Source organism: Cornus florida, unplaced genomic scaffold (assembly GCF_030987335.1).
Source record: "Cornus florida cultivar Cherokee Brave unplaced genomic scaffold, ASM3098733v1 CherokeeBrave_3.0.0_Hap2_Chr11, whole genome shotgun sequence".
Classification (NCBI taxonomy): Eukaryota; Viridiplantae; Streptophyta; class Magnoliopsida; order Cornales; family Cornaceae; genus Cornus; species Cornus florida.
The window spans coordinates 50768396-50789758 of NW_026775581.1; the positions used below are offsets into that span (position 1 = coordinate 50768396).

Below are 21363 nucleotides of genomic sequence, written 5' to 3' on the forward strand. Positions count from 1 at the left end.
AGGCCAAACAACAGGTAAATCGCTTGAGACGAATTGTGTCCCCTTCTAAGCTGTCCCAAACAAGGTACACCCGTACTATATCGTAACACGGTGACAACTCATGCTCGATTGGGGTTCACTACTACTATTATCAAATGAATGCCAAAAAAAAAAAAAAAAAAAAAAAAAAAAAAAAAAAAAACCTTGATATACTCAATAGAATATATGATTAGTACTTCACCAGGACATATATATATATATATATAGTTGAAAATCCTCACAATTGTTGATGGGACACTAGATCATAATGCACCAGTCTTGTAGAGGAATGAGGCCACGGAAACAAAATTCTACAAGTCCTTTGAATTTCACGGAAAAATATATATATTACTGGTAATTATTTGTTCAATTTAATATATCTCCTCTTTCAATAGGGTTCGAGGTTTTCTAAAGGACGAGTCTCTACCTCTCTTGTACTGCTCCTTGATTAACATATTATTATGGTGTAGAAATATAGCTTAAAATCACTACTTTAACAACATTGACATATTAACAAACTCGAACCATAACTTCACTCTTGTTTCTTGACATGGATATACATTGATTTACCACCATAAAAAATACTTCTAAAATACTTGTGCAAAGGGATAGTATTATTGGTGTTCTGATTGGTGCTTGAATTTAAGCCACATTAAGTGGAATTTTTTTTCTGTCCAGTAAATATGGTGTCTTAGATTAATATGCTGATGAATTGGGATCATTATACATGCAATAAAATGAATTAGTAAATTAGAATTGAAAAAGTTAGTGATTTGGTTATGATTTTTTATTTTTTTATTTATTTTTTTTTTTTTTTTTTTTGACGTGAAAAAAAACTACCTATTATTTATCATGTTCGTTGATTTTTTTCCTCATCAAATACTCTGACTCCACCCTTGAAATGAAATCCTAACTCTACTCTTGCATATGTGTGAGAATATGATTTAAAACTTTACAACGATATATTTAGTTCACAATGGCATCTTAAATCTAACTATGATCAATACTTATTCATTTGAAGATTTGTTTGGTTTAATTTTATAAAAATAGTCTTCTGATTTCTTAGAATATTTCTAATCGTTGTGTATATTTTTATTATATGTCAAAATAGATTTACACAAAAAATTTAGATTATTTTTTTTTTAACTCCAGCAGTTGTTTTATACCTTATGTGTAAAAATATATCCCCAATAATAATCAACCAGTATCATGCCTAGACCCCACATAATTTTTACGAACTTATTTAATATAAGATTGATTCGTTAATGGAATGAGAAAGAGGAAAGAGAAAGGAAATATGCTGATGTGACTGTGTAAAAATATTATGTAAAATACATAACAATTTTACACCTTGATGACGTGGCAGTGTATCTTAACAGACTACCGAAAATAAAAATAAAAAATAAAAATTTATAATGTATATTTTACACAAAAAAATATTTTACTGTAAATGCTCTTAAACTTAAGAAATCATACAATTTTACAAAGATATATTTAGTTCACAATTTCTAAAATTAAAAAAAATAATAAAAAAAAAAAAAACCAATCTTCATAGAACTACAAATTTTTTAAAAATATTTTTGTTTTATTTTTTAAGTATTTAAGAATTGCTTAGCCTAACCAATCGGAGTGGACAAAATTCGGTGAGGTCAGAAGTTCAATTTGTTGGCAGATGACGTCCACTTATTACAACCCTAGCAAATCCAAGAAGACCACATCAGCCTTTTGTTTGAACTCTTGTATGAAGTTTATGCTTAGCAACAATAATGCATGGTGTCACACCATGTGTAGGAATTTATTGTTGCTGCTGAAAGAATTAATGCCATGAGACTCAATGAGTGGCTATCGGAACATCCTGACAGCCCCAGGAAGATAAAATTATGGAAACATATCTGATTGGGAAATTGTAAGATATGTGGTTCACCGAAATTACAGCAACAACAAAAAAAAAAAAATGCATGGCCCCCTTTAGTGCCACATGTCCTGACCAATGTACATAGTCAAATGTTTCGAATGATTGCTGCAACTTGGAAGCAAAAGTGAAAAGACAAAAATAATAATAATAATAATAATAATAATAATAAATAAATAAATAAACAAAACTCCAGATCTCAAATCCAATCTTGGAATATAGTTAGGTTGCGTTTTATAGCATAGAAACAAAGATATTGAGCAAAGTGACTAGCTTTCTATTATTTCAGTTTTAAGACGGATCCCATAGTGTCCCATGCAGCACAAGATTCTATGTTTTCCGGAATGGAGCATGAAGAAAACTAACAATACAAAGAATTGGCTTCAAAAAGAAAAATATAGAAGAAAGAAAAAATTCTGGTGTGAGCTAAAAACCCTTAGAAGTCACAAATATCTTCTATAAATATCTTCTAGTGAACCGTCTTTATTTATACAAGTGGCCTCTACTATATATATCCACTATCTGCTTCGGTTATTCTTATCCTGATTGATATTTTGGAGTTTAATGGTTGTGCTAAAAAAAATTTAAAATCTAACCTCTGTCAACCGTCTATTTTGAGATTTTGGAGTTTAATAGTATTTGCTTAAAAAAATTAAAATCTAAACTCTGTGAACAGTCTATTTTGATCTAAACTTGAATTATTCAATCCAATCCAACGTTTCCCAAATGATTACAGTCAACCATTTCCATTCAGTACTTCATTTTCTTCTAAATTTTAGAAGAGAAAATGAAATACTTGAGTATTAGTGAATTTCTTAATGGTAATGTTGCAACTTAAAAAGTCGGCCATTGCATCCTAAATGCCTCCACAACAAGTAGTGTTGGTAGATGTACCACCAGCAAAGAACCAAAAAAGCTAAACTAATAATTTCAATACCGGTTTAGTATCTAAAATTGTTTGGAGATTAACCACCTTAAACCTTATTTTGTTTGGATTATATATCATTATACAATCACACCACAAACCCCTAACCAACCCATGAACAAACACGTGTAAAGATTTTCAGATCCACTCACTAATTAGTACTGGCATCAACATGTTCAATAGGTAGCAATGCTGATTTACACTATTTAAGGGCAGCAAGATAATACAGCTTTCACCTCAGATACTAGATGATCAAGACCTTCAAGATGTAAAATGCATTTTAGAGATCCGAACAAGCAGGCATTATAAATTTAGAACACGGCAAATTCCGCGGAAGAGAATGCTGAGCACTGATACCTCAGGTCTGACCACAAACTTAAAAAGATTAATGACAATATTTTTCCATGTTCAAAAACCTGCACAAGCAGCAAATGGTGACGCTAACAATCACCACATATATGTTCACTAGGGAGAAGAGATCCCTCAAATATAAACTCAATCAACCATTTGACAAAATTTGGTTTCTTTCAATGTTACTTGCCTATCTGTTCTAAATCCAAGGAATATGATTTTCAAATCTATAAAATCCCAAACCAAGACCAAAAAACAGAAAAAAGACTTATAGCAAGACAAAATATGACAAAGCTCCTACCTAATTCTTCCAATTAGATTCAAAGTCAGTCATCACACTGCAGTGAGAAAACCACATACTGTCATCCCCTCTGCCATCCACCACCATTTCGAAACTTCCCTCCTAGTATTCACATTCTTCAATTGCATGCATGTACTATATTTACATCCAACAGAAGCTGCAATATCAACCTGTGTTAATATGGTCGCCTGAGCTTTTCAAGTGAGAAATCATCATAAGCTTCCTCCCAGAACTCTCCTCAGTTCTGATTTCTGTTCCGTGGTAAGCCTCGATGGGTACTTGACATCAAACTTGATCCTCAAATTTCCCTTCTTCCTAGGTTCCTTTGAAATTGGCATTCCTTCATTTGGGACGACAAGCTCAAAGCCTGGTTTTATGATATCTGTCAACGGGATTACGACATTCCTTCCATCCAGGGTTGTCAACTCAAGGGTCTTCCCTGTGAGGGCCTCCAGGAGAGTGATCTCCTGATTGAACACCAGATCATTACCATCCCTCAAATAAACTGCATGAGGCTTCTCATCTACCACAAAAATAAGATCTGCTGGAGTGACACCAGGTTCCTCATTACCCTTCTCGGGAAATGTGATTTTTGTGCCTTTCTTCCAACCAGGTTTTATCTCTATGGTCAAAATCTCCTCCACAGGTCGAAGCCTACTGCAAGAGAGTTATTGGTGTATCAAAAGGAAGCAACAGAAGAGAAGCCAAGCCTTCATTCAAAGGAATAAAATTCATGTGAAATACAAACAAACAAATAAAAAATAGCAGATCGACACTATAGAATGCTATTGTTATCAAAGGGAACCCAGTCTTCTAGTCCCCTAAACTAAAAAGGGCAATAAAATAATCTAGCATCTATTGCAGCTTTAAATTTGGTATAGATCATCTATTTGTCTCAACAAGATTATACCAGGAAGTTGGAGTGCTGACTCCTCAGCTCAAAATTCTAACAGCTTACACAATTAACATTTCTGGCCCAAATCGTTACAGAAACTATCCAAAGGAAAAATAGGAGTGAGAAAGTGAAAAATTAGAAACTCACTATGTTAACCGGAAAGAAAGCAACATTATACGACCCAAAGACAGCGAGATAGAGAGAGGACAACCATATGGGTCTTGAGGAAAACCATCCATGACTGATATTAGAAATCAACAGAGTAATGAGGGGGAAAATCAAAAGATATCAGAACATTAGGTTCTTTATGAAGATGACCAGAAGCAAACCAAAAGTGAAACACCTCCAAAACCTTTTGAAGAGAAATCCAAAAAGCAGAAGTTTCCTCACTGGGCAAACTCATTTAAATATGTATTTGATGAAGTTGCTTATATGTAATACTTAAATTTCCTCACTGGGCAAACTCATTTAAATATTAACATCTTCAGGCTGAGCTGAAATGATGTTTCCCTACAGGTCAGAGAATGTGATGGTACCAAATCCAAGATGATTATATTACAATTTCCAACACAGCAGCATCAAATAAAAATAAATAGATAAATAATAATAATTAACACATACACAACAAAACATGCCCAGAAACTTTTAGTTTAATAATTACTTAAACCACAATATCACGGAAGGAATCTGATTCCACGCAACACAGTCTAAAACTAGATTCTCTTTCCGCACTTAAAATAATAGACAGATTTATCATTTTTAAGTATTTTCCTTCAATAAAATTAAACCATTATTACAACCTAAATCTACACAATTGAACATTAAAGAACACCATAGTTAGTGACACCTAAACTATATAATCCTGACATTATGACTCAGGGTAGTGTATTATTTTTCCTGGGGTTTTGGCCATTTTTTATTTGAACTTTAAATTCTCTAAAATCCATTGAATACGAAGAACATTATGGCTATTTGATCAGGTTCTAATGAATATCATTAGTATTGGAATGATGTACATGATTTTCAAAGTTTTGTACACTTATTTCATTTACTTGTAGAACAGAAATCGAATACAGATTACAGTTGAGTTTTTTTAGTTATTATTTCTTACATGGACACTCACATTTCTTCAAATTACCCATGTAGACACCACACAACATGGGTATGGATACGAGATCTGTCCGACACACGTATACAAATCAGACACCACAATCCTTTACCAAGGATGCTTGAAGAAACATTAAAATTGGGGCTGCCCCCTTTGTCTTTGGTGGGGGTCTTTGGCAGGAGAGGAATAGGAGATCATTTGATGGGAAGGAGACTCCTATATGCGTGCTCAAGTTCGATATTCTTAGATCTTTAGTTTTTTTGGGATCATGGTCGACACTGTAAATCTGTGGAGAATCTTTTGTTTTTTGTGGATAGTCTGTAGATATAGCAATGCTTTTGTTCTTTTCTTTGTAAGCAGTATGATCCCCTCTTGAGCACCTTATATAATACTTTGCTTATTAAAAAAAAAAAAAATTAATTAAAATTTTATAGCACGGGTAACTACAAAAATATATGGAAACCCACTGGGTGGACACCTTACTTTTGGACTATGTCTGGCATTGGTGCCAGGTATCACATGTGGGTTGTACATTTTGTCTGTATATATCGGTTGGGCATTCTGCCCAACCAATTCTTTCTTTTCTTTTGATACCGCTCACCTCCAACGACATAATTTCAAATGGTAACTTGTGGGCCTATTTACTATCAGGAAGCATCCTTGTACCTTTCAATTGGGTAGCAACTTTTACTATCCTTTCATCACCTATGGTTGCCCCGGCCTCCTCTTCCAACCAAGAGGTTGTCGATCCAAATGACAATTGTTTGGTAAGGGTGGAACATATCCAATCTGAAATAAACAAGTTTCAATTGATCCGCTTGTGCTAAATTTTGTTCGCCACCAACAGTCCAACTTCAACGAGCCGACGATACAAAGAGGGCAGATTCCACCCCCCCTAAGCCGGACGAAGTGTGTTTTTATGAGATCACGCATGAGTCAAGATTACGCTTTCCACTTCCTAGCTTGGTAAGAGAGGTGCTTTATCTTCTCAAGATTTATCCCTCGCAACTCGCTCCCAATGGCTGGAGAGCATTAATAGGGAGCATGATTCTTTGGCATCTCTGTAGCCATGACTCTTGTGGAAGTTTTCTATTTCTTTCGTCCTTCAAAGATTTATGGCGATTGGGTTACCTTTTATAGGATTTAGCGGTGCGATCGAGACCTCCTGCCTGAATTTCCTAACCACAAGGGTTGGAAAAATAAGAACTTCTATGTTCATGGTAGTGGCTAGGAATTTCATCCTAACGCAACCGCTAAAGATAAGAGTATCTCAATGCCTCGGACATGGGGTGACATCTTCTCTCTGTCTGGTAAGTCTTGCCTTTTTCCGATCGCAGTTGACTCGTTTTACTTTTACTTTTAGCTAATTAGTACTTTGCTCAGCAGATACTCAGACTGACTAGCTCCTTACCCCCAAGGAAGAGGAGAGAGTGCAGAAGGCTCTATAGTATTCATGTTCGGTGGGGGGTTGGTCGTCTTTAGTAAATCTGAGGACCGTGCTTTTGTTCGTAGTAAATCCTGAAGGAAGTGGCGGGACTTCTAAATGTCCCCCCTCCGATAACACACTCTAACACCCTCTCTGTGTAGCTCTAATTACTTCCCGCATCTTACTCTTCGCTCTCTTTTCTTTTTACGCAGGGACGCTAGGTTCCTGTCCAGACAATCGTCATTTAAATCGACAACCTCTTGATTGGAAGAGGAGGCCGGGGCAGCCATAAGTAATGAAAGGATAGTAAAAGTTGCTACCCAACTGAAAGGTACGAGGATGTTGCCCGATAGATGGCCTTAAATAGGCTTAAAAGTTATCGTTTAAATTGTGTCATTGGAGGTGAGTAGTATCAAAAGAAAAAAGAATTGGTTGGGCAGAACGCCCAACCAATATGTATAAACAAAATGTACAACCCACATGTGATGCCTGGCACCAATGCCAGGCATCACAAATGTCCACCCACGTGGGTGGACATTATTTGATTAAAAAAATATAAAAAAAGAAGGATTGTAAAGATGGTTGGGCATACACCTAAAGGTTCTACCTAAGTGCTGGGCACTTGGGCAGTACGTGACCCAAATGTCCACCCACATGGGTGGACGTTGTTTTTTATTTATTTATTTTTAAATAATAATAAAAAATAAAAAATAAAAATAAAAAATAAAAAAAGTGTGTTATGAGGATAGTTGGGCTCAAACGCCCAACCAATGGGTTCTACTTAAGCGCTGGGCACTTAGGTAGGTGCATGATTAAAGTGTCCACCCGTGTGGGTGGGCATTATTTCAATATATATATATATATATATATATATATATATATATAAATTGTCCTCTTGGTGGACATGTCCATGTATGTATTATGTGTGTGTGTGTGTGTGTGCACATATATGAATAGATAGTAAAGAATAAAGTGAAAGAAAATATTATTTTGCTAATTTATCTTTCAGGGAAAAGTAGGGAGTTAGAAGCGACTAAGCATTCCCTCTGCAAGACGAGCACGCCAGGGAATGGGGGCCAACTGATGTGGGACTTCTAATCGCAATAGGAAGTTCGAACGACACGGCATAGAAGTTGAACGGGTTGTGACTCATAAATAAGATGCCGATGCTTTACGTCTCCTATTCTTGCTCGAAAAGTAAAAGAGAAATAAGTTCCCTACTTGAATAGTGCTACTAATTCCTATAAAAAGGCGAGACCGGTCAAACCAAAAGGTACACAAAAAAAACCTAGAAGAAATCTACTCTTTTTCCTTCTCTTTCGGATTTGGTTCTAACTTGATCATCGGAAACCTTTAGGACGGTACCACACCGGTGCCTCTCCGGTAATATTTCCCTTGCAGGTTTCGGGTCGCAGCAGCAGGAATTTGCTTCAACAATAATAATCAAAGTACTACTCAATAGAAGCAAGCCAATGACAAAAACTGTAAATATCAACCCTTCCTCTGAAATCTGAAACTTCTACCTTAACCTTATTGGAAATATCTTTGGCTGCATTTGTGAATCTTATTAAACTTTCTCAATAAGTCCCTAGTCCAACCATACATGGGATACTGTGGTACTCCACAACACTAGACAGTCCTTAGTTGTTGCCCTCAAGAAGGATTTGCATGCTGGTCTTTTTGTTGTTCATCTTAATTCACCTTTACTTACCATTCATGTTACCCAGACTCGGTAAATGAATTGGGTGCAGGTGAGTGTCAAGTGTCGTATCTCCTCGAATCCCAAATCTAAGGATACAGAAATATACATCCAAAAGTTGGATACGGATAGGTAGACATGTACTGCGCATGTAAATATATTATATCTTTTATTATAGTGTAATGTTTAGTGTTGTTGTTTTATACGAATCTACTCAATCATGCCATGCAAAGGATCGGATTGTCTGATATGGGTTCGTGTGCCAGACACATATCATGTACCCATACCTACCTGTGTCGTGTTGAAACGGGTACATGAAAAAAAGTAGTATAGTCCATATAACAGAGTTTACAATTATTATAACTCATGGCATTGTATGTCATTGCACCACCATTGGATTGAATAGTTTGGCTATTTGGATTCTTAATCTAACATCAAAAGTCACTTTACTCCATTATTTGAATAAAGAATCATTTCTCGAAGATTATCAGTCAATCTCCTAAATGACCTTCCCAAGCATGTAGGATGATCTGAACTCATTCTTTTAATGAGGATGAGTGCAGGGAATGCTCACCTACAAGCTTTACTACCAATGTTGATATGAAGCAGCAATGGAGAGGATTATTTGCTTTGATACCAAATTTGCATAGGACCACTGTGGGGAAACAGTCCCCTGTTATTTCTCACTTTAATTGAGGTAGGCAGCATCTTGAAAATCAATACTGGTGTATACAATTGAATATTGGTGAACAGACAATGGAACACCTACAGATCTAGGGCTTTTACCAGTGGAACAGCAGTTGTAGGCTTTATGGATGCAAAGATATTTAGAAAGCAATTGAATGTTCTATCTTTTTTTAAAAGAGCAGTTGAAGGTATTTGCTTGGCAAAATTTCTACCTTCAGGTTACTTGAAATTCAGAACGGTGATTCTATGGTTTTGGTTGTTAAATTGAAGGCGAAATGGTAAGCGAAAGAGCTAAAAGGTTGACCAAAGATTTATTTGATAGAATTTTGGGAAAAGGAAAAGAATATTTTGAAAGCTGTTTGGGTTAGATTAAATCTTGTCTAAAGAAATAATTTGGCATTTTAAAGTAGGGTTTTCTGGTCGAAAAGAGTTGTTAACAGTATCTGGTTTCAACTTGTAAGCAAGTGTTTAAAACTAAAGAAAAGAACAAGAGAAGAACAACAATCTAGGAACTGTTTTATGCAGCAAACCTAGTGCTTGTATTGCATCACAATTTACATATCCCTACAAACTACAAAAACTTCCCTGAACTAAGATGGTAAAGTTTCAAATAATTCCAATTCTAATATGAAAGAAATTAACAGACTCAGACTACAAAAACTGTATCAGCCAAAGATGATTCATGGACTCCTACTATACTATAAAATTTTCTATGTAAGTTTCATTTATGATTGAAGGTGAAAAACATTTTTTGATTGTTCCATGAGACGATCCGCTCAAGAATCAGGGTATTCAGGAAGAACAGGTTGTTCCAGCTCGATATTGTCAAGAATTCCTGACTATTGCATGGGAACAGGTTCGTCTTCGAAGTATTTTTCCCTTCCAATATTTTTCTATTGGAGCTTCCCTCATAATAGCCCATATCCAGCAAATTTTATAGTTACAAAAGACCCGGAACTCTCTAAATATAAGAAAACATATGAAAGGCTAACAAGCAAAACAACCTCCCGAAAATAAACATAAGAACAAACTCTACTAAGACTAGAGCTTAAAAAGCACTAGGAAGCCCGGCTTGAAATTGAACCAAATTTAGAGTGTTTCTCTTCAAATTAGATTTCTCTTAAGCTTCTTATGGACTACACTAAATATCACATACTCAATTAGCCGGGAAAAAAATAAATAAATAATAAATAATAAATAATAAAAAACTAGAATACAATACGACACCATTCCTTTTGTATTAATGAAATAATTTAAATGCATTAAAGTGATACTTTGAAGTTGAAACCTTAAATGACTCCACTAACAAAAAACAACAACAAACCCATTAAGGAAGCTTACTATATCTTTTACAATGTGATGAAAAGAAGGGGGAAAAAAAAAATCAACCCTAAAAAACTTGGGTGTTTTGCTAAAAATGATTGAATTTGCAAGGAAACCATTGCAGTTGCAACCATAGATATCAAAACACTGATACATAAAGAAAGACAAGTCATCAAATCAAGAGAAAAAAAGAAGAGGAGGAAAGCATAACAGGAAAAGCTAAAGCCTAATCTGCTAAGTTTTTCAAAAATAAAAAATAAACATAAAAATCATTTAGAACTACTTGAAAAAGAGGTAAAAACGGTTATACAAAAATTATATCTGAATATCGTACACATTGGAAAAAAAATAACCTCCAAGACTCGTATAGCATCAAGGTCCACCAAACAAATGAGAAATAATAAATTATTACCATTATGTATGCTAGCGATGGATAAACTAATATTTGGATAGATATAACAAAAATATCAACAACAGTGATGAAAAAAAGACAATGGATATTGTTACCACCCAAATTTGACCCACAGACTATTTTTGTATTTTGGGCCCAACAACAACGAACAGGTGAGCTATTACTTATTAGTTCTATTTTGGTGCAACTTTGTATCATCTTGGAATACCGATATGTTACATACCTATCAAAGGATGACAATACACAAATTGGGTGAAATTGAAAAGTGAGCTTTTAATTTGACCAATGTCGGTATGCAATGTAAGGATGGTCCAAAAGCTTGGGCAGCACTTTTTCATAGTCTCGCCATCTAAGGGTCAAGAATGAGCAAGGTGATGAAATGGCACTTTGAGTTTTGAGAGAAATCCATTATAAATACACAGCCAAAGCGTCGGAGTCTTTCACTCCGGCGCCTGCCGTTTTCATTTATGTTCTTTGCTGTTGGATCTTGGCTCTTCGGCAAGGATTTCTGTTATGCATCGCTCCTATCTCAGTGTTGTGACCTTACCTCGTCTCAACTTCAATGGTGATATCAAAAGTTGTTCCGTTGGCGCTGATTCGGTCTTTAGGGTTGATCATCGAAGCATCAAGGAACGTGAATCTGTCTTGCGATCATGCTTGGTTGGTCGCTTTGATAGAGATGTGGGGTGTATTGAAGGGATTGAGGCGTGGGCGACGAAAGTTTGGAAGGTTTCAAGCGGGGTGAAAGTTTCTTCCCTTCCTGGCAATCTTTTTTCTATTCAGGTTTCCATCGAAGTATGAGGCTTTAAGGGTTTTGGATGAAGGAAGGAAAAGATGGGGTGATGCATTGCTATCCATCAACATCTGGTATTTCGCGGTTAGATGTTCTGCAGTGAAAGATCGCAGCATACGGAGGGTAATGTTATTTGGCTTGCCCCTTCACCTGTGATGTCATAAGTTATTTGAAGAAATCGGAAATCTATGTGGGGGATTTAGAGGTGTTGAGGCGGATGTGGCGGTGAGTGGAGAGAGAATCCTTCTCTACGTCTCTGCCGGAAAAAACGATGCCGGAGTATGTTTTTGTCGAGGATCAAAGAGTGGCCTTTAAGGTTATTTTGATCAAGGAAGTTACACCTCGTATCCTCCCGAAGTCTTACTATGGCGTTGGGGAGAGTTATCACATGCCGCGTGTTGAAACGATCATCAAAGGAGGTTGCCGGAATTTACAGGTCCGTTAGGGCCTCAAAGGAAATAACCGATTGCATGCCCACGCGCCTGAAGCGCGTAGAAAGGGTAGGTCCAGGAGTTGTATCATTCATGCCCTTGATTAGCGCCCACCGTCTCAGTTCGCCCGTTTCAAAAATCATCAAACACGTGGCAACGATCGTGGCTTTAATGGAGCCACTCATGCATTAGCCACTGATGGGCTTAAGTTTGGTCCCGATGCACGTTCTGGGCTTTCTTTATCTAATGGGCTCACCCATAGCACTCAGAAGCTTAAAATGGCCGTTAATTGGGACCCAGCAATCAGCTATCAATATCAGTCCTGAATGAGAAGTCCACTTCTCTTATCTTGACAAAGCCTAAGCGTAATGGGCAACATTTGAGCAACCCAATGACCAAGGTTACGCGGGGGCCCATTCCTTTTCTTAAATCAAAACCCAACCCACCTCACTCTCATGTCATAAGTACTTCGTAGAGCCCACGCTTTAATGGATTTTCCGAAACTGTCTGGAACTCGCCAGCAAAGAAGAGGTGGATGGAACTCTCTGCTGCCGAGACTGGTGTAAGACCTGCTAAAAAGGGGTTTAGTCATTCTCACTGTTGCATTGACACTTCTGTTAATCCACAGTCGAAAGGAAGCACTAGATCTCTGTCTCAGGGCTCTTATGGAGTTCTGTGGTTAAGAAAAGAAAAGCAAAAGTGGGTTTCTTCTAACAATAAAGGTATGTCTTCAGATCTTCAGAGTCCCTCTTCTGATCCACCCTCTTCTTCTACCCCTTCTTGCGAGGTGATGAGGGGTGATGCAGCTGTTACAGAGAAGATGGATGGGCTGCCACTTTTGAACTCTAAGTTAAATGGCAAGGAATGTTGTAAGTTTGTTTCTCCTGGCCAATTGGTCACCGTTGGCAGTGAAGTCAATGATATCTCTGAAGGAGTAACGGTTTGTGTGGGAAGAGATTTGCAATTTAAGTTGTCCAATGATGAGGCTGTAGCTCTGTTCAAAGAGCTACGATTAAATATTGCGTTGCAAGGTCTCAAATGTATGCCTTCCGCAACAGTCGAGGAGAATAAGGTTGGCAGTATTGTTGGCTTGAGTGATTATGTTACAGACTCAGATTCTGTTTATGAGTATGACAGAAAAATTGAAGAGGAGTTAGCTGATGATTTGGGGTCTACCCAATAGGTCTGTTCTAATGAGCTTCAACCCTGGCTAAAGGATGATTCCAACATATCAGTGGTGGAACCCCTGGCAGTAGTGAGACCTGATGATGAGGTTATTGATCTGGGGAGGGATTGGGTGGTTGATAACATTGGAGCTACCAGTGAGTTGTTGGGAGTATCTTCAGAAGGTAATAACTCTCAGACTTTATCTCTTCTTCAAGCAATTGTGACTGGAACTAAGATAGCAGTCACTAATGAAGTTATAAACACGAAGCCCATATCGTCTTGGAAAGGGATTCACGAGATTAAGAATCTTATCTCTGACGTCAACTATGATAAGAAGAAAGGCATGGTGATGGAAAGGGGCAGGACTAGGAGCAGGAGTTTGAAGAAGGGGTGGAGGGGAGTTAATCTCAACTGGTTTTTAATGAAGCTACAAATCATTACATAGAATGTTCGTGGTCTCAATGACCCGAATAGAAGGAGAGTGGTGAAGGTAGCTTTAAGGAAATGGGGAGCCCAGGTTGTTTGTTTGCAAGAAACTAAGATGGCATCCATTACTGACGGGGTGGTTAGAAGTTTGTGGGGAGGAAGGTTTGTGGAATGGGAGGCTTTGTATGTGCGACGGTAGGTGGTTGACAAGACTGAATGCGTGGAAGGGGAGATTTTCTGTTTCCTGTGAGTTTCAGATGGAAGAGGATAATTTCAAATGGGTCTTTTATGGGGTCTATGGACCGGTCATTGATACTGAGAAACCCATTTTAAGGGAGGAACTAAGCCATGTTCAAGGTCTGTGCTCTTTACCTTGGTGTTTGGGTGGGGATTTCAATTCAGTCAGATTCCCGTCAGAGAGGTCTAATGGGGGAAGAAGGTCCATAGACATGGATCAGTTTTCTGACTTCATTGATGAGCACCTTCTCATTGATATACTAATGGAAGGTGCAACCTATACTTAGTCTAATGGTTGAGACCCAATTACTCTATCAAGATTGAATAGATTTTTGATCTTTGGGGAGTGGGAAGAAAAATTCCCAGATGTTGTTCAGGTGGGTATTAGAAAGGGTTACCTCTGATCATGTTCCTTTAGTTTTGGATTGTGAGGGTTTGTGTTATCGAAAAACCCCATTCCGTTTTGAGAATATGTGGCTGAGAGCAGAGGACTTCCAAGGGACAGTTCGCTCATGCTGGGAGGGAGCGATCGTTACAGGTGCGCCCAACTTCATATTAACACAGAAATTAAAAGCTCTCAAACTCGCTCTTAAGCAGTGGAATAAGGATGTTTTGGGGAACCTTGAATGGAGGAAGAACAAAGTATTTGCTGATTTTTCTGAGATTGATCGGCTAGAAGAGGCGGGTGGGAATGTAAAGTCTCTTTGTACTAGAAGAGCTTCCTGTCAGGCAGTTTTTGCTGAGATTGCTTGTATGGAGGAGATTTCGTGGCGACAAAAATCCTAGGCTCTTTGGCTAAAAGAGGGAGACCGTAATACAAAAAATTTCCACAGATTTGCTAATGCCCATAGAAGGAGTAATCACATAGGACGTATTCGGGTAAAAGGCGTGGAGTTGTGGAGGGAGGAAGAGGTGCGTAGCGGGATCGTTTCTTTTTATCAGAAGCTTTATACTGAACCTTTAGGTTGGCGACCCAAGCTTGATGGTCTTCCTTTTGAGGCTATTTCTGAGATGGATAGAGATGGGCTAGAGCTTCCTTTTACTGAAGAAGAAGTTCTAAAGGCCTTATCCAGTTGCAATGGGGATAAAGCCTCGGCGCCTGACGGGTTTACTATGCGTTTTTTGTTGGAAAGTTGGGCGGTTGTGAGAAATGAAGTGATGAGTACCTTTCAGGAGTTTCATTCTACAGGTGTATTTGAGAAATCGCTTAATGCATCATTTATTGCCCTCATACCTAAGAAGGGAAACGCTTCAGATATTACGAATTTTCATCCTCTTAGCTTAGTGGGTTGTATTTACAAACTCATACCTAAGATGCTTGCTCAAAGAATGCGAGAAGTTATGGATGGGATTATTTCAGATTCTCATAATGCCTTTGTTGGAGGAAGGCAAATTCTTGATTCAGTTCTTATCGCCGGTGAATGTGTGGATTCAAGGTTACGTAATGGTGTTCCTGGAGTTCTGTGTAAACTTGATATTGAGAAAGCTTATGATCATGTAAATTGGAATTTCCTTCTCTATTTGTTTCAAAGAATGGGGTTTGGAAGTAGATAGAGGACATGGATTAAGACACGTCTTTCGTCTGTTAAGTTATCAGTTCTTGTGAATGATTCTCCAGCCAGTTTTTTTGGATGCTCTCGGGGTATAAGACAAGGTGATCTATTGTCATCTTTTCTTTTTCTTATTGTTATGGAGGGATTAAGCAGACTTATACGCCGGGCAGAGAATCTTGGTCTCATCAAAGGATTTTGGGTGGGAAAAGATATTGCAAATCAGGTGGAGATTTCTCATCTGTTATTTGCAGATGACACTCTGGTTTTCTGTGATGCAGATGTGTCTCAACTTAGATATTTGAGATACATTCTGGCTTGCTTTCAGGCAGTTTCCGGGCTAAAGGTTAACGTGGCCTAGAGTGTGCTTGTTCCGGTCGGGAATGTTCAGGACATCTCTTCTCTAACTGCAGTTCTTGGGTGCAGGATGAGTTCCTTTCATATCCCTTACTTGGGATTGCCCCTAAGGGTTTCTTCCAGATTAGTGGGGCATTGGAATTCTGTGATTAATAGGTATGCAGAGAGGTTGGCAGGTTGGAAGAAGCAATATTTGTCAAAGGGGGGTAAAGTTACTCTTATCAAGAGCACTTTATCAAAGCCTTCCCACTTATTTTCTTTCTATGTTCCAAATTCCATGCTCCGTTGCTGATAGAATTGAACAAATTCAAAGAAACTTCCTTTGGGGAGGAAGGGGAGAAGAGTTCAAGTATCACCTTGTTAGATGGAAGCAAGTTTGCAAGCCTATAAAACTGGGGAGTCTCGGTATTAGACGATTGATTCCTTTTAATCAAGCTCTTCTGGGCAAATGGTTGTGGAGATATGGGAAGGAAAGACACCGCCCTTGGCATAGATTAGTTTCCTGCAAGTATGGGGATGATGTTGGCGGAAGGACTACACGTCCAGTTTCTATTGCGGGAGGAGTTGGGGCTTAGAAATCCATTCGGAAAGGATGGGATGCCTTTACTTCTCATGCTAGATTCAGAGTTCGTGATGGTAGTTGCGTTCGTTTTTGAGAAGATCTTTGGTGTGGGAATCATCCTTTATGTCGTACTTTTCCCAGATTATATAGTATTGCAGTTGATAAACATGCCATCGTAGCTAACTGTTATCAGCTTGATAATAGTAGAATTACGTGGAATGTTCTTTTTCGGCGTTCTTTTCAGGATTGGGAGTTAGAAGATGTAAGTATTTTCTTGGATCAATTGTATCGGCAGGAAGGAATTGACAGGGGCTATAACAACTTGATTTGGATTCCCTCTTCTCATGGTCGTTTTGAAGTAAGGTCTTTGTTCTTATGTTTGTCTAATTTTGCACCCTATAATTTTCCATGGAAGACTATATGGCGCTCTATGGCTCCTACTAGGGTGGCTTTTTTTGTATGGACCGCCGTTTGGCGTAAGATTCTGACGATCGATAATTTAAGGAAAAGAGGAAATTATTTTGTTAATTTGGTGACCAAGATGGGGAGTCAGTTGATCATCTCCTAATGCATTGTTCTGTAGCGCACGATTGCTGGAATCTTATTCTTGGGCTATTTGGTATGTATTGGGTAATGCCACGTTCTACTAAGGAGCTGATTCATGCTTGGAGAGGTTGTCGTGTGAGTAGGAGTGTTCGTGACTATTGGAGATTTGTACCACATTGTATTTGGTGGTGCATTTGGAAGGAGAGAAATAGTAGAATATTTGAAGAAAAGGAGTTGTCTACAGCGACTCTGAAACTTTTTATTATTCGATCTCTCTTCAGTTATGTGAACAGAAGTTCTTGTTCCTATTCTGATGATTTAATTTCTTTTTTGGATTCTTTGGGGCCTTAGATCCCGGTTTCCCTTATGTCTACGGGACGTGTTCCCCTATTGAACGCCTTTTTTTAATTTATTATTACTTATCAAAAAAAAATACACAGCCAAAGCTATGAGCAAAAGGCCCCGGACAAGCACTATGCCTCTCTTGCTTATCTCCTTAGGCCACTGGTCCTTTTTATCTTTTCCAGTTTTCCTAGTAGTATCTCATAGTGTAGCTAATCTTTTGTCTAGTTTATTAGCTTATTAGCTCTCATGTCGTATTCTCTTGCTCTTTAATTATTAGTTAATTATAGTGTTTTTCCTTGTATTATCCATGCTCTAATTTCTCTACTTAAATCCTTGTAATTTGTAATTTCATTACCTTTAATTATATGTCACTATTTTCCAGCCACTAAATATTTTCAAAACCAAGCCCAGTTTATGGTTATGACCAGTGAGCAAGCTGGGGCATACAGGAACAATATGGACCAGCTTTGAAAAGGGCAACTCGACCTACATTTAGGCACCCTTTCCCTGATTGGATAGATCGGATGGATCTACCACAAAATTATCGAGTGCCAAACTTTGCAACCTTCTCAAGAGAAGGCGACCAATCGACTCTCAAACATATTGGCCGATTTACGTTAAAGTGTGGGCCACTTAGTAACAATGATTGGTATAAAATGAAATTATTCTCCAATACACTCACTGAGACTTCCTTCAAGTGGGTATCTAAACCTGACACAAAATTCCATCCATACTTGGCAACAAATGCAGGATGTTTTCCATAACCAATTTTATAGAACATAGCCAGAGGTCTCTATGTCTGACCTATCTAGGATCCACCAATTGCCATATGAGGATGTTGAGACATTCTTGGCTAGGTTTAAGAAGGCACGAAATAGGTGTCAAATCACTCTACCTAAAAAAGAGTTTGTCAACTTGGCTCTTAGCGGCCTAGAATTTGAGCTACGAAAGAAGTTTAAGGGTACTCAGTTTGGAGATTTATTCCAATCGGCTTATAGGGCTACCAAGTATGAAAAAAATACTATGAGAGGAAAATCTCCTCTCGGGGAACCTATTATAAGGACTCTAATTACGAAATACACATGGTGGACACAATATACCACGACCTGGAGATAGATGCTGTTGAAATTATTTCAAAGAATCCGTATATTTGTAAAGCAAACATTACTTGTATTCCCAAATTGCTAATTGAATGGTGGAGTTTTGGAATAAAAAAATTAACAAATGGCTTCATGACGAATTAATTCTTGCCAGAACAAAAGCCTTTAGGCTTTTCACACAAAAATTTAAAAATTCCAATTGACATCACACAATTATCACAATTCTGATTAAATTTGTTAATTACTACAGCATCGGTTAACTAATGCAATTCAAACAAACTTGCCTACAAAAAAAGTGATTAGCTAAAGTAATTTAGTACTCCGTAGAATATACTTGGAAAGTCCACCATTATCATACAAATGTAAGGAGTTTAGCAACTTCTAGACAGACTAGACATCTAAGTTAACAATTCTACTTACCCATTTGAATTCTACTCATCAATATTAGTGTTAATTAATTCATTTCACATTGAACAAATAAGTCCGAAATTGCATTAGAATTCTAATTAAACCAAAAAATATAATAATAAAATTAAAATAAAACCAAACCAAAGAAAAATTGTCGAATTACATACCCGGAGGTATCCACAACCGTTCTTGAAATCTTCATTTTCTTCTTCGCCCCTTTATAGAGCTCCTCGAGACTACACGGCAACAAATTATCCACAGCAGGGGCCTTCCTCTGCCCTGTCGAAGACGCCGAATCAGCGGTCCTATGGGTATAATCCTTGAATACCCGACTCCGCCCTCCATCCTCGGATCCAACATCGAAAAACTCTTTATATATATCATCGGCGTCCCTCGGATGGAACCGAAACGCAGGGTTAGGATGCTGCTGGTGGCGGTGGTGGTGAGGACCACCGCCGGCTCGGGAGGATGAGGGCGGCGGCGGGACCTGACCGGACTTGAGAGCCTCCTCACCGTAGAGATCGTAGATCTGACGTTTCTGAGGGTCGCTGAGAACGTCGTAGGCCTCGGAGATCTGCTTGAACTTTGCTTCGGCCTCTCTCTTGTTGCCAGGGTTTTTGTCTGGATGCCAAATCATGGCCAGTCTACGGTAGGCCTTCTTGAGGTCTTCGTTGCTCGCATTTCGATTCACTTTCAGTATGTTGTAGTAATCCACCCCCATAATTCTTCGATCTCCAACACTTTCTCTCACTAAAACTTTCTCTGTCTATACATATACATATATATATATATATATTTATATATGTTTGCAGGAATTGGAAGATGAATTTGGAGGATCCGAATTGGGACAGAAATGGATCCGACTATCGCGATGATCTTTCCTTTCTCAGTTTAAAACACCTCTCTCTAGCGTCCTCTCTCTCTAGCTTCTCATTTTTCCAAAACTGTCAGTTAGATATTATTATTGACTTGACTTTGCTTGATACTCTAACCAGTAATGTAACTGCACGTGGCAATCAAGACAGAAATTGCTGATGTGATCATATCACAATAATTAATTATTCTTTGCGACACTATTTATCCTAATAACTTTATAAAAACCGAATCTCTTCCCAATCGTGTTGTATAAAGTTAATTGGCAATCGGCATATGTATATATTTATATCATTTGTTAATGCACCTACAATAATACACAAGCTACCCTGAAAATTACACATTGTTTTGTCGGACAGATTCAAAACTTTTCAATAAATGTACGGTGTGGTCTAAACGTCCTTTTTTTATTATTATTATTTTTCTTGATTTAACGTCCTTAAATTATCTACCAAAAAAATTATGCATGTTTATTTTAATTGTGCAACTAGAATTTTGTAGGGAAAGATCATCGCGATTGTCACAACGAGTGCACGGGTGAGAACACCGTGTTGGAATTTTTATATATATATTTAAATAATAAAAATTATTTTATGGTCTTATGTATTACGTTTTCTAAAATAGAATTATAATGTGATTATTGATACTTGATGGATTGGGTTGTACTTTTCAATTTGGTGGTCTAATTGGGAGTATGGTTTTATACCGTTAGATTGTGATTTTCTAACTTATTTGGTGTGATTTAATTTTAACAATTGATATCTAAGTTTCCATGATAGGAAGGGAGACTTAGATATGCTTGTTTGTAAAGAAGTCGTCTCCCCTGTTGGTGTTATATATAAGGGTATTAAAACCCTTATTTAGACCTATCGTATCGATAACTTTCAGAAGGAGGTAAAGCGCTCTATTTTTTCAGATCTTTCAAAGGGCCATAAGGAATTCTCAAAGGTATATGTGCGTTAATCATTAATCAGGTACGAGCCTAAATTCCCTATTTAATTAATTGTAATATTCTTGATTTCTACATGTGAATTATTTATTTAAACCCAACAATTACTATCAGAGCCAAGTTAGATTTATAATTTTCTATTGTAGAAATCACGGGAAATAATCAATTTATTTAACTTGATGAATAATCTATATGGTTTCGCCTCTATGAGTGCGAAATATTTGTTCTTGGTAATCGGCAACGGATGTTTGCTGAATTGATTCGAATTGACTGTTGTATATATAAAGAATTAAGATTTTAAATCTTGATTGATGTTCATGTTATTGTATTGTTCACTGTAATTTCTTGGTATGTTTGAGGAGGCTTAATATTATTTATGTTAAAGCTATTTATATTACGGTGAAATTAAGTGTTCTATAATATTTGGGTTTAGTTTATGTGCATTATAAAGAAATTGTTTAACTTAAATAAATAGAATTTCAGTTTAGGTTTTTCCTTGGGGTTTAGGAAGACCGGTCAAGTGGCCGTTTCAAAGGTAATAGCTAAAGTGGGTGCTACCTGC

The 21363-nt window shown here is 37.5% G+C and overlaps 1 protein-coding gene across 2 annotated transcripts; it reads right to left on the minus strand.

The window, feature by feature from the left end:
• Positions 1 to 3181: 3181 nt before the first annotated feature.
• On the minus strand, positions 3182 to 19918 carry LOC132283357 (uncharacterized). 2 transcript variants are annotated; one of them, XM_059785296.1, is made up of 2 exons: positions 19147 to 19918; positions 3182 to 4161 (listed from the first exon to the last, which is right to left on the minus strand). In XM_059785296.1, the coding sequence occupies exons 1-2, from the start codon at positions 19698 to 19700 to the stop codon at positions 3720 to 3722; spliced, it is 996 nt and encodes a 331-aa protein (XP_059641279.1). In that variant the 5' UTR covers positions 19701 to 19918; the 3' UTR covers positions 3182 to 3719. The 2 variants fall into 2 exon arrangements, with proteins under 2 accessions (XP_059641279.1, XP_059641278.1); XM_059785295.1 differs by having other exon boundaries at positions 3182 to 4164.
• Between the last annotated feature and the right edge of the window lie 1445 nt (positions 19919 to 21363).